Here is a 14,161-nt window from a genome sequence, read left to right on the forward strand (position 1 = left end):
ACGTGAGCAGTGCCTTTCATGGCCAGAAGTTGGAAGTGGGTTATTAAAATGCTAATGAATTGAACTTGGGAATTATGAGGTCGGGGAAGGAAGTGCTGATCTTGGACACCCACTCTGAAAGGCCAAGATAAGCTAAAGTACCTATTGTGTTCATTGTGCCAGTTTAGATACGATCAGTACTCAGGGTATTCAGGGATAGAGGCATGTGGGTATACTGCCTGTGTAATGAAACTTTTTAGTATAGAGGAAGAAATGCCTCAGGAAATGGCAAGATCTTAGGAACACAGAAGGCAGTTGAACCAACCTAACTGATTGGCTGAGTGGAAAGTCCAGAAAACGAAGAAATGCCACATAAGAGGTCTTTTGTACTGTACTGAGGATTTTTTTTTTTTTTTTTGAGACGGAGTTTCGCTCTTGTTACCCAGGCTGGAGTGCAATGGCGCGATCTCGGCTCACCGCAACCTCCGCCTCCTGGGTTCAAGCAATTCTGCCTCAGCCTCCCGAGTAGCTGGGACTACAGGCATGTATCACCATGCCCAGCCAATTGTTGTATTTTTAGTAGAAACGAGGTTTCACCATGTTGACCAGGATGGTCTCAATCTCTTGACCTCATGATCCACCCGCCTCGGCCTCCCAAAGTGCTGGGATTATAGGTGTGAGCCACCGTGCCCCGCCCTGTACTGAGAATCTTAGGCTTAAGATTGTTCTTATGTGTAATATAATGTCACTGAAGAACCTGATTTGCAGGAGAGACCAGTTTTGTAATTTAAAAATTTATTCATTTCAGATGGGGTTTCTGTTGCCCAGCCTGCAGTGCAGTGGTGTGATCATAGCTCACTGCAACCTTGAACTCCTGGACTCAGGCAATCCTGTGCCCACAGCCTCCAGAGAATCTGGGACTACATGTGCATGCCACCCATGTCCAGCTAATTAAAAATTTTTGGAGGGACCCAGGCTGGTTTCTAATTTGGCCTCAAGTGATCCCCCTGCCTTGTTCTAAAGTGCTGGGATTACAGATGTGAGAGCCACCATGTCCAGCTCAGATTAACAATTTATCTTTTTGCTTTTTTTTTCCCCCTTAGGAAACCACCGTGTTACAGATTAACATTTAAAATCCCAATGGCAGCCCAGCATAAACAAGGGAAAATCAGGTGGGCTTTTCAGTCTCAGAGAATTTGCATGTTTCTGGCTATGGGAGCTGGCTGGGTAATGGTGCATTTACAAAGCTGGGGAACCAGGAGATGGTTTTGTGAGAGGAGCACAGTTGAATTTGAAGAAGCTATGTTTACCTGTGGACATGTCCATGAAGACAGATGGGTATTTCAGGTCTGAGTTAGACATGTGGAGAAGTGAATGGTATTCTGAGTGGACTAGACGAGAGCAATGGAGGTGCTTACACAGTAAGAGGTAGGCACTTAAGCAAAGCAGGGAAAACAAAAGGTTGAGACACTGGGGTAACTCGAGTAACTTACATGTGCAATGGTAAATGAGCTTCAAAAATAAATACATGCTATTTGTTACTGGGATGGTGCAGCATTTGTAAATAATGTGTTTTTATGCTCCCATATGGAAATTAAGTCAAAGGTACTCAAGTCGATGTTGCCACAGTAAGAGTCCATGGTTTACAAGAAAGGGCCTGCCTGGCTGGCAGCTTGTCCTCTATGCCATTGAAATAGCCATTCCTCCTGGCCGGGCGCAGTGACTCACGCCTGTAGTCCCAACACTTTGGGAGGTCAAGGCGGGCAGATCACCTGAGGTCAGGGGAGACTAGCCTGAGTAATGTGGTGAAACCACATCTCTACCAAAAGTACAAAAGTTGGCGGGTGTGGTGGTGGGCGCCTGTAATCCTGACTACTTGGGAGGCTGAGGCAGGAGAATCGCTTGAACCTGTGAGGTAGAGGTTGCAGTGAGCCAAGATAGTGTCATTGCACTCCAGCCTGGATACCCAGTGCAACTCCGTCTCAAAAAAAAAAAAGCCTTTCTTTAGCATAATACTATTGTTACAGGTAGGAGCTTAAAATTACTGGTTCCATTCTTTATTCACAACAGCAATTTATTTGTGGTATTGTGGTGGAAAGAGCACGTTTCCTAAGTCAGAAATGTGGTTTGGAATCCCAACTTGCACTAGTTGTGGGATGGTAGACACATTAGTGAGTCTTTACTGGTAAAACGGTAATACTTAAAACACCACCCTATCCTCGTATCTGAGTTTATAATCTCCACCCATAGTTTGTAACTCGAGATTTTCCTTCTTTCCTACCCCTTCGTTTCCCAGTATAGTAGTTTACCTATTCAGTTCCCATGGAATGACTTACAGCTCAAGTAGTTTTACTTTAGTGTCATGAGCCCACTTCCCATTTAATATAGTTCCTTACGGCCCGGTTTTGAAGGCGTTTCCTTAATGGCCAGGATGCCCCTTATCTCGGATGCAGTGGCAATTCTTGGTTGGAAATTAAAAGATGGAGTTGAGCAAAACAGTAAAGGGCGTATCACTGATTTTATAGGAAATGGCCTTATTTAACTAACGGGCCTAAGGTTGGTGACTCAGGATAAGTAAATGAAAGTATTCCACTCGCCTTTTCAAACAAAGGACTACACCGAAAGATTCTGCAGAGGGTCAGATGTCCGTCTAAACACCTGGCACCCAGTAGGTGCATATCCCTTTGGTAAATGAAAGAACTGAGAAACGCCCTCAGACACCTACATACCGCCAACGCCCGTTAGCCTTTCTTCCTCCCGCAGCCCAGCCCACGTGGGCCACCAAACAGCATTTATTGGCCGGCTTCGCGCACCGTGACGCTGTGGACGCCGTCGCTGCCCTCATCTTGGGCGGGAACTTCCTGCGGGTGACGCTGTCCAATCGGAAAGCAGCTTTCCGCCCGGGCGGGCCTCCGTCCGCCGCGAGAGGCGAGGGGCGGGGCCGGCGCGGGCGCAGAGGCGTCACGCACTCCATGGTAACGACGCTCGGCCCGAAGATGGCGGCCGAGTGGGGCGGAGAAGCCGGTTACTCGGGTTCAGGACCCGGCCGGTGCCGGTGGCGCTGGAGCGGTTCTTTGTGGGTCCGAAGCGTTTTACTCCTGTTGGGCGGGCTGCGAGCAAGCGCCACATCTACTCCCGTCTCGGGCAGTTCCCCTCCCTGCCGGCACCACGTCCCCTCTGACACTGAGGTAGGGCGACAGAGGGGCGGGAGCGGGCCCTCTCAGGTTCAAGTCCTGCAGAAGGAGCAGGCAGGGGAAGACAGTGACTGGGAGAAGGTGTCCTGGATGAGAAAGCGAAATTGGGGCAGAATCTGAACTTTACAGGCCTGGGACCCGCCCTCAGCTCCCTACACCCTACAAGTTGGCTCTTAGGCACTCAGAACATCATCACTTTTGTGCGGAGGGTTAAGCTTAGCAGGCAGCCCTCGATGAGTGTTTTTCAAACTTGAGCGTGCGCGGTAACCTGACGCACATGGTAAAAGACAGACTGCTGCCCTCAGTCCCGCACTTAATGACTCAGTAGGTCTGGGATGAGTTCCCAGAATTGACGCTACGTTCCCAGCTGGTTGGTGATGTATGCCTGTGCGGGGACCACTTCAGGAACCGCTGACCTGAAGTTTTGGGAAGACCTTGAGCAGAGAGCCAGACAGAGGCGTTGGAGGGATGTTGGGGGTTCACTGGAGACAAAATTCAGGCTTCTTTTCACGTTATGTCGTCACTTTGTTTGCTTTACCCGGTTCCTCTGTTCTGGAAGTGCCTGCCCGCCTCCCATCCCATTTTTCTCCCTGCCTAAATTCTTTGTCTCAATTCAAGTTCCCAAACTTCAAGGCAGCCTGCTGAAACCACCAAAGCAGAATGTTCTTTTCATTAAAAAGTACATCGTATCTGTACTGTCTCCGGGCACTTAACCAAGTACTGCTATGCGGTAATGGCTTGTTTTCTAGGCATATCTTGCCTTTGCAGCTAAATTGTAAGTTTCCGGCGGATAAGGTTTGTGTTTCATACTTTGATTTCTTCACAGTATTTAGGTCAGAGGTGGGTCCATGATAATCAGTATTCTTTACAAGGAGGGAGAGTACCTGGGGCAGGGCTGCATGCTGTGATTAATTTTATAATTTGTATTACTACTTTGTTAAGAAAGATTCACCTACACATGTTCAGTTCAGCCCAGAAATCCAAAGACACTCATTTTTATGGTAACTTCCAAAATATTACAGGCATACTCTTCATAACCAAGTGAGCCAAAATATTTACTTCGGGGTGTGTAGCTTTTTGTTTTTTTTTTTTGTTTTTTTTTTTACTTTTTTCTTTTTGACACGGAGTCTCACTTTGTCGCCAGGCTGGAGTGCAGTGGTATGATCTCAGCTCACTGCAACCTCTGCCTCCCGGGTTCAAGCGATTCTTCTGCCCCAACCTCCCTAGTAGCTGGGACCACAGGCGTGTGCCACCATGCCCGGGTAATTTTTGTATTTTTAGTAGAGATGGGGTTTCACCATGTTGGCCAGGATGGTCTCGATTTCTTGACCTCGTGGTCCACCCTCCTCGGCCTCCAAAAGTGCTGGGATTACAGTTGTGAGCCACCGCGCCCGGCTGAATTTATAGCCTTTTTACAGCTTTTATCATGACTCTGCATTTTGGTTGAATTCTTTTTAAAAAATTTCCCACAAAACCCTCCACTTCTCTCTTTTATTTTGGATTAAAATAAGAGAAAAAGGCCTCATCCCTAATAAGTTTCCCTAGTTCCTCATAGAGTATGTAAATACCCTGTCGTCCTCACCATTCTCCTTGCTTTAACCTGGACGGAGCATAGGCAGGAACTACAGTGTTCACTGTAGCCGTGCTAATTACTATATCTCTGTTCAATGCTACAGGAAATTATAGTAACTTTTTTGTTTTTGGTGGTGGTTGGAAGCTACAAAACAGTTTTACTTTTTAACTTGTTCTTAACTAAAATCTGTAAGTTTTGTTTTTACTTTTTATTATGCCAGTACAAACAAAATCAGAATAATTTAATAAACCTCCATGGACCCATCACCTGACTTTAACGCTTAAGGTTCTGCCATTCTTGTTTCATATACTTTCAGCCGTTCCCCAACCTCCTACTTACTGTTTTTTTGAAAAGTTTTTTGGTAAAATTTACATGTATTGAAATGCCACAAATATATCCATGCGCATCCACATAAACATTTCCACGTCTCCAGAACGTTCCCTCCTGTCCTGTGCCAGTCTCCTGTCCACCCCAGGCAGCTAGTTTCCTAATTGTTTTTTAAAAACTAGATTAGTTTAGCCAATTCTAGAGCTTAGGGTATATGAATGGAATTATATGGGATGTACTCCTCTGTATCTGGCATCTGCTTGGCATTATGTCTGGGAGATTCATGTTGTATATGATAGTAATTTATTCCTTTGAATTGCTGAGTATTCCAGTGAATGCCTATATCATAATTTGTTTTTCTGTTATCTTGTTCAAAGAGGGATATTTTGGTTGCTTCAAGATTTTAGTTAGTATAAATAAAGCTGCCGTCAATATTCTTGTATACAGTAACTTTTGTGGATATGGGTTTTCATTGTTCTTGGATAATTATCTAGGGGTGAAATTACTGAGTCAAAGGGTAGGTGAATGTTTATAAAAATATACTAAACCTTTCTCCAAAGTACTGTACCATTTTACACCCCTATCAACAAAATATTAGAGTTAGGGTTGCTGCATATCCTTACCAACAGATGTCCTTTTTAAGAAATCTTTGCCTGCCCCCTAGGTCATTAACATATTCTCCTGTGTTCTGGAAGCCTTCACTGTTAGGATTATGATTCATCTCAGTGCGATAGGGGATCAAGATCCTTTTTATTTTTCTTTGCCCCATATAGGTATTCAGTTGCCTTGATTATGTACTTCTGTAATAAATATTGAAGTCAGACGGTATTGTAAGTCTTCCTGCTTCGTTCTTCGTTTTCCAAATGATTTTGGCTATTTTAAGGCCTTTATATTTCCATGTAAATTTATTTATTTTTTGGCAGGGGGAGGCTCAAAGATCCATATAAATTTTAGAGTCAGTTTCTCAGTTTCTTCAAAAAAGCCTGATGGATTTGTGATTGGGATTGCATTTAATCTATAGATCATTTGGGGATAATTGACACATAACAGTTTCAAGTCTTTGAATCCATGAACACAATATACATTTCTCCATTTATTTAGATGATGCATAATTTCTCTCGGCAATGTATAGATCTTGCATTTTTTCTTCCATTTTCTTTTCTCTCTTTTTTTTTTCGTTTTGAAACAGAGTCTTGCTCTGTCACTCAGGCTGGAGTGCAGTGTCAGAATCATAGCTCACTGCAGGCTTGAATTCCTGGGCTCAGATGATCCTTCTGCCTTAATCTCCCAAGTAACTGGGACTACAGATATGCACCACCACACCTGGCTAATTTTTCATTCTTTTGTAGAGAGAGAGTCCAGGCGGGTCTCAAACTTATGGCCTCAGGTGATCCTCCTGCCTCAACCTCCCTAAGTACCAGTATTTTACAGGCGCGAGCCGCTGAGCCCAGCCAGAAAGCATGTCGTTTGTTAAATGTATTCCTGGGTCTTTGACTTTTTGATGTCGTTGTTAGTGGAATTATGGTTAAAGTTTTCCAATTGTTTGCAGGTAGTATGTAAAAATGATTTTTGTATATTAACCTTATCTTCTGAGACCTAGCTAAACTTACTTATTCTAGTTGAGTTTCCTCCCTTACAATGTTCAGCGTTAGCCATGTATTAACTATAAATAGAAACAATTGTTGTTGTTTTGTATCATTTACATATATATTTTTTCCCCCTTATTGCTCCGATAAGAACATCCAGTTCAAGGCTGAGCAAAACCTTTGTTCCTGATCTTAGGACCAGTCTTTGACCATTAAGTATGATGTTAACTCTAAATTTTTTTATAGTGCCCTTTATCAGATTGAGAAAACTCCCTTTCATTTCTGGTTTCCTGAGGGTTTTTACCCTGAATGGGGACTCATTCTGTCAAATGTTTTTTTTCTGGTACTTGTTAAGATAATCATATAGTTTTATGTGGTAGATTACATTGTATTTTCCAATGGTAAATCAATGTTGCATTTTTGGGATAAACCGTGGTCATGTGTAATTTTCTTTAGTGTTTGTTTCTATTTCATTGTTTTCTGTTCTTTGTTATTTCCTCTTTCTACTTATTGTGGATTTAGTTGGCTCATATTGTTAGATGGAAACTTTAGATCATTGTTTTTGAACCTTTTTTTCCTTTCTAATATAAGCATTCAAAGATATAAATTTCTCTCTAAGTACAACTTTAGCACTTTCCACAAATTTTGACATATTGGATTTTAATTATCGTTTAGGTCAAAATGTTTTTAATTTTCCTTGGTAATTTATTTTTTTGACCCATGGATTTAAAAAAAATGTTAAAAATATAATTTGTAAGTATTTGGTCCTTTTTCTAGATATCTTCTTATTGGTTTCTAACTTGGAGAAAAAAAAAAAAAAAAAATATATATATATATATATATATATATATATATATATTTATTTTTTTTTTTGAGACAGAGTCTCACTCCGTCACCAGACGCCAGGCTGGAGTGCAGTGGCATGACCTCAGCTCACTGCAACCTCTGCCTCCTGGGTTCAAGCAATTCTCCTGCCTCAGCCTCCCTAGTAGCTGGGACTACAGGCGCGTGCCACCACACCCAGCTATTTTTTTGTATTTTTATTAGAGATGGGGTTTCACCATGTTGGCCAGGATGGTCTTGATCTCTTGACCTCGTGATCCGCCCACCTCGGACTCCCAAAGTGCTGGGATTACAGGCGTGAGCAACTGCGCCCGGCCTGGGGAATATTTTCTATGATTTCAGTCTTTTAAAGTTTGTTAAGATTATTTGTTTTTCTTTATTATTTAATTTTTTTTCGCCCAGGCTGGAGTGTAATGGCGCGATCTTGACTCCCTGCAACCTCAGCCTCCTGGGTTCAAGCAATTCTCCTGCCTGAGTCTCCAGAGGAGCTGGGATTACAAGCACCCACCACCATGCCTGGCTAATTCTTGTATTTTTAGTAGAGATGGGATTTCACCATGTTGGCCAGGCTGGTCTCAAAGTCTTGACCTCAGGTGATCCACCTGCCTCCGTCTCCCAAAGTGCTGGGATTACAGGCATGAGCCATCGCACCCAGCCAAAACCTTGTCTCTTAAAAAAATTTTTTAGGCCAGGTGCTGAGACAGGGTCTCCCTCTGTCACCCAGGCTGGAGTGTAGTGATATAATCATAGCTCACTGCCACCTCGAACTCCTGTATTCAAGCAATTTTCAACCCCGCCACCCCCACCCCCACCCCACAACCTTATAAGTAGCTAGGACTTCAGGCACATGCCACCACACCTGGCTAGTTTTTTATTTTTATTTTTGTAGAGATGGAGACTTGCTATGTTGCCCAAGTTGGTCTTGAACTCCCGGTTTCAAGCAATCCTGCTTCAGCCTCCCAAAGTGCTGGGATTACAAGTGTGAGCCACTGCACCTGTCTGAGATTATTTTATTTATAGTTTAGAATATGATCTATCCTGTTTAACGTTTCACATGTACTTGTAAAGAATATATGTTCTATAGTTATTTTTATTTTTTTATTTTTTTAAGAGATGGGGTCTCACTATGTTGCCAAGGCTGGTCTCCAGCTCCTGGACTCAAGCAGTCCTCCTGCCTTGGCCTCCCAAAGTGCTGGGATTACAGACAGGAGCCACCATACCTGGCCTATTCTATAGTTATTGAATATAGATTTCTATACATGTTAATAAGGTGAGGTGATTAATACTGTACTTCAGATTTTCTCTATTAAAAATTTTTGGCCAGGTACAGTGGCTCACACCTGTAATCCCAGCACTTTTGGAGGCTGAGGTGGCAAATCGCTTGTGCTCAGAAGTTCAAGACCAACCTGGGCAACTTGACAAAACCCTGTCTCTACAAAAAATACAAAAATTAGCTGGGTGTGTTGGTATACACCTGTAGTCCCAGCTGCTTGGTGGGCTGAGGTAGAAGGATCGCTTGAGCCCAGGAGGTCAAGGCTGCAGTGAACCAGGTTGGCACCACTGTGCTGCAGCCTAATAATGACTATATTAATACAAGAGAAAATAGGCTTATTTAGCTTGTTTGTGGTTCAAGCTTACAGGTGTTTCATTTCATTTTCTTACATTTACTTGTGTGTGTATGCATGTGCGCTTGTGCATTTTAGGCATTACAACATATATCTTTTGTTTATTACATCTTTTTTTTTTGAGACAAAGTCTCTCTCCATCACCCAGGATGGAGTGCAGTGATACAGTCTTGGCTCACTGCAGCCTCCACCTCCTAGGTTCAAGCGATTCTCCCACCACAGCCTCGCAAGTAGCTGGGACTACAGATGCGTGCCGCCACTCCTGGCTAAGTTTTGTATTTTTGGTAGAGATGAGGTTTTGTCTTGTTGGCCAGGCTGGTTTCAAACTCCTGGCCTAAAGTGATCCACCTGCCTAGGCCTCCCAAAGTGCTGGGATTATAGGTGAGAGCCACCATGCCCAGCCTATTACATCTTTAATGTTAATATTATCACACAGTCTGGGACATCCAGTATGATGTTGAATAAGAGTGGTGAGAGTAGACATCCTTGTCTCGTTTCTGATCTTAGGGGGAAAACACTGTCCTCCACTGTTAAAAATATTAATTATGGATTTTTTTGATAGGTATACTTTATCAAATTAATAAAATTCCCTTCTATTCCTAGTTTGGTGAGAGTTTTTATAAAAGTCATGAATGGATGTTGAATTTTCTTAACTACCTTTCATTCACAGTTGATATAACCATGTGGCTTTTCTTTTTTACTGTTGATATTATCTGTTACACTGATTGATTTTCTTTGAATGTCAAATCAGCCTTGCATTCTTGAGATGAACCTCACTTGGTGATGCTTTGTTACCCTTTTTACATTTGCTGGATTTGAATTGCTAATGTTTTGCTGATGATTTTACATCTATATATTTTTATATTGTAGAGACAGGGTGTTACTCTGTCATCCAGGCTGGAGTATAGCGGCACAGTCATAGCTCACTATACGCCCTTAATCTACTTGGCCTAAGCCATCCTCCTGCCTCAGCCTCCCAATTAGCTAGGATTGCAGGTGAGAGCCACCACACCCAGTTCATTTATTTTTATGTTTAATGGGGATGGGGGTCTTGCTATGTTTACCAGGCTCGTGTGGAACCACTTGACTCAACCAGTCCTCATACCTCGGCCTCCCAGAGCACTGGGATTATAGATGTGAACCATTTCACCTTTATATCTGTATTAATAAGGGATATTGGTCTGTAGTGTTTATTTAATTTCATTTTTTAAATTAAATTAAAAAAAATTTTTTTGAGACAGAGTCTTGCACTGTAGCCCAGGCTGCAGTGCAGTGGTGCGATCTCAGCTCACTGCAACCTCTGCCTCCCGGGTTCAAGCAATTCTTCTGCCTCAGCCTCTCGAGTAGCTGGGATTGCAGGCACGTCCCACCATGCCTGACTAATTTTTTGTATTTTTAGTAGAGATAGGGTTTCACTGTGTTACCCAGGATGATCTCGCTCTCCTGACCTTGTGATCTGCCTGCCTCGGCCTCCCAAAGTGCTGGGATTACAGGCATGAGCCACTGCGCCCAGCCTTATTTTTTTATTTTTATTTTTATGTTTTTTACCAACTACTTGCAAAGATTTTGGTCTGCAGTTTTATTTTCTTTTCCTCTCTAATAATAACTTCAGGTTTGGTATCAGGATAATGCTGGCCTCATAGCATGAGCTGTGACATATTCCATTTTCTTCTATTTTCAGGAAGAGTTTCTGTAGAATCAATATTGTTTCTTCCTTAAATGTTTAGAATTCACGAATTAAGTCATTTCATTCTAGAATTTTCTTTTTTGAAAGTCATACTTTGATTTTGGACAATTCAGATTATTATTTCTTCTTGACTGTGTTTTCTTAAGTTATGTCTCTCAAAGAATTTCACTTCATTTAAGTTGTCAAATTTATGGACATGAAGTTTTCATTATATTCCTTGATGATCATCTCTAAAGGGCTATAAAGTCTCTAGTGATATCTTCTGTGTAGCTTCCAACATTGGTAGTTTGTATTCTCTCTGTCTTTCTTTTCTTTTGTGAGACAGGGTCTCACTCTGTCGCCTAGGTTGAAGTGCAGTTGTGCAGTCACTGCTCACTGCAGCCTGGAACTCCCGAGCTCAAGCATTCCTCCCACCATAACCTCCCAAAGTGCTGGGATTATAGGTATGAGCCACCATGCCCATCTTACTGCTTTCTTTGAGTTCAGTTTGTTCTTTTTTTTTTTTTAAGTATCTTAAGGTAGAACCTTAGATCATGAATTGGAGATCTTTTTTCTAAAATGAACATTTAAAGCTATCAGTTCCCTCTAAATACTAGTTTAGCTGCATCCCACAAATATTAACTTGTAATTTTATTTTTATTTGGTTCTAACTATTTTCTAATTTCCATTGTAATTTCTTCTCCAAACTAAAGGTTATTTAAAAATTTGTTGTTTGATTTTTCAAAAATATTTGGGGATTTCCCAGATATCGTTCTGAAATTGCATTCTTATCAAATTTTATTATTGTTGGAGAACATACTTTTTACCAGTTCTTTTATGTCTTAAAGTTTGTTTTATGGCCCAAAATATGATCTAGCTAAGTGAATGTCCCACACATACTTGAGCAGAATGTACAATACAAAATATTGAGTGTTTGCTCCAGTGATTACAATATATGTAGTGTACTTATGATATCTACTTAAACTAAAACTTAAAAAATAGTCATGTTAAATACAGGAAATTTTCAACAGCATAATTTCATTTATTTCTCTCTTGTTGGACTATATATTACTTCTTCATATACTATAAACCTCACAATTAGGCCAGCATAGTGGCTCATGCCTGTAATCGCAGTACTTTGGGAGACTGAGGCTGGCAGATCACCTTAGATCAGGAATTCAAGACCAGCCTGGCCAACATGGTGAAACCCTGTGTCTACTAAAAGTAAAAAAATTACCTGGGCATGGTCGTGGGCACCTGTGATCCTAGCTTCATGAGAGGCTGAGGCAGGAGAATCACTTGAACTCAGGAAGCAGAGGTTGCAGTGAGCCGAGATTGGACCACAGCACTCCAGCCTGGGCAACAGAGAGAGACTCTGTCTCAGAAAAAAAACAAAATAAATAAATTAATTAAAAAAAAAAAACTTCACAATTTAAAATTTTACAATTTTTGCTTTAAATATTTATTTGTCTCTAAAAAATTGGAAAGAAGAAAAGAAGTATATATAATTGTGTTGAGGGTTACCAAGACCACTCCAGGTTTGGTGATTGTGAGGTGGCCTCACTGGACTCAGCTTGTAGTTACCCTCACAACTGAAATTTATCACAGTGAGAGCATACAAAGTAAAATCAGCAAAGAAAACGGATCACGGAGCAAAGACTAGAGGAAATTAGGTAAAAACTTCCAAGAGTCCTGTCCTAGTAGAGTCACATAGGACCCGCTTAAGTCCTTCAGCAGTGTATTGTTACTGCATGCACAAAATGTGGTCTACCGGGGAAGATCACCTGATTCTTAGAGTCCAGGGTTTTTATTGGACGCTGGTCATGTAGACAGAATTTCAGCCACTGAAATTTCAGACTCCAGAAGCAAGCAAATGTTCAGCATAAACCATATTGTTTCTGCAAACAGTTTAGATACAGTGAGCCACCCTTATAACCTAGTGAAGTTTTCGATCAGTGTAGGGACGTGCTTACCATCCAGGTTCCCAGATGCCAGCAAAAGGTCAACCTTACCAGTGGGCCTTCCTAGGAGAGCAATCTCTGACCTGCTATGTTGACTCTTCTGCACAATAGTCTTTTATATCTATTTATATGTTTACCATTTCCAGTAGTCTTCATTCCTTCCTACAGAAGCAGGTTACCCTTTAGTGTCATTTCCGTTCCAACGAAGAACTTCCTTTAGCATCTCCTGTGGTGTAGTCTGCTGGTGATGAATTTTTCTTAGATTTATCTGAAATGTCTTTATTTCCTCTTCATTTTTGAAGGGTAGTTTCATTGGATATAGACTTCCGTGTTGAATTTCTTTCTTTTAGCCCTTTACTGTTTATTTCATTGTCTTCTGTACTTAGGGATTGTTCTTGATGGAAAGTCAGTGCCATTTGTACTTCTTTTCCCTTCCTATATATAATGTTGTATTTGTCTGTTCTCAGACTGTTATAAAGATACTACCCAAGACTGGGTAATTTATAAAGGAAAGAGGTTTACAGTTCCACATTGGCTGGGGAGGCCTCAGGAAACTTAAAATCATGGTGAAAGACGAAGGAGAAGCAAGGACCTTCTTTACATGGCAGCAGGAGAGAGAAGTTCAAGCATGGGAAATGCCAGAGACTTATAAAACCATCAGATCTTGTGAAAACTCACTCACTATCGTGAGAACAGCATGGGGAAACATCCCTGTAATCGAATCACCTCCCTCCCTCCAAACGTGGGATTACAATTTAAGATGAAATTTGGTTGGGATTACAGAACCAATCCATATCAAATGTGTTGTTTTTCCTCTCATCGCTTTGAATATTTTATCTTTATTTTCAGATTTCACAAGTTTGCCTATGATGTACCTGCGTGTTGTGTGTGTGTGTGTGTGTGTGTGTGTGTGTGTGTTTTAATGAGACAGAGTCTTGCTCTGTTGCCCAGGCTGGAGTGCAGTGGCATGATCTTGGCTCACTTAAACCTCCACTTCCTGGCTTCAAGCGTGTGTGTGTGTTTTAATGAGACAGAGTCTTGCTCTGTTGCCCAGGCTGGAGTGCAGTGGCATGATCTTGGCTCACTTAAACCTCCACTTCCTGGCTTCAAGCGACTCTCATGCCTCAGCGTCCTAAGTAGCTGGGATTACAGACATGAGCCACGGTGCCCAGCCTCATTTGTTTTTTTATCCTGCTTGAGTTTATGAACTTCTTGGATCTGTAAGTTGGTAACTTTCACCAAATTGGAAAATTTTTAGCTGTTATTTCTTTCAAATATAATTTCTCCTGTCCTTGTAGGACTCTAATTACATATCTGTTAGATTGCTTGGTATCCATTCTCTGAGGCTCTGTTTTTTTTTTATTTTTTAGTCTTTTATATTTCTCTTCTTTGGATTGGATAATTTCT

The 14,161-nt window shown here is 41.6% G+C and overlaps 1 protein-coding gene across 3 annotated transcripts in view; it reads left to right on the forward strand.

Annotated features, from left to right (window-relative positions):
• The first annotated feature begins 2,951 nt into the window (after nt 1-2,951).
• Nucleotides 2,952-14,161, forward strand: part of LMLN (leishmanolysin like peptidase) — a 73,892-nt gene continuing 62,682 nt past the window's right edge. For 2 of the 3 annotated variants that reach the window (XM_012476633.2, XM_012476635.2), the window contains exon 1: nt 2,952-3,167. In XM_012476633.2, the coding sequence (XP_012332056.1) occupies nt 2,952-3,167 (216 nt within the window). The remainder of the gene's footprint in view (nt 3,168-14,161) is intronic. The other variant, XM_012476634.3, reaches the window with a different exon arrangement.

This window comes from Aotus nancymaae, unplaced genomic scaffold, assembly GCF_030222135.1.
Source record: "Aotus nancymaae isolate 86718 unplaced genomic scaffold, 86718_ANA_hifiasm-v0.15.2.pri h1tg000019l, whole genome shotgun sequence".
In the NCBI taxonomy this organism is placed as follows: Eukaryota; Metazoa; Chordata; class Mammalia; order Primates; family Aotidae; genus Aotus; species Aotus nancymaae.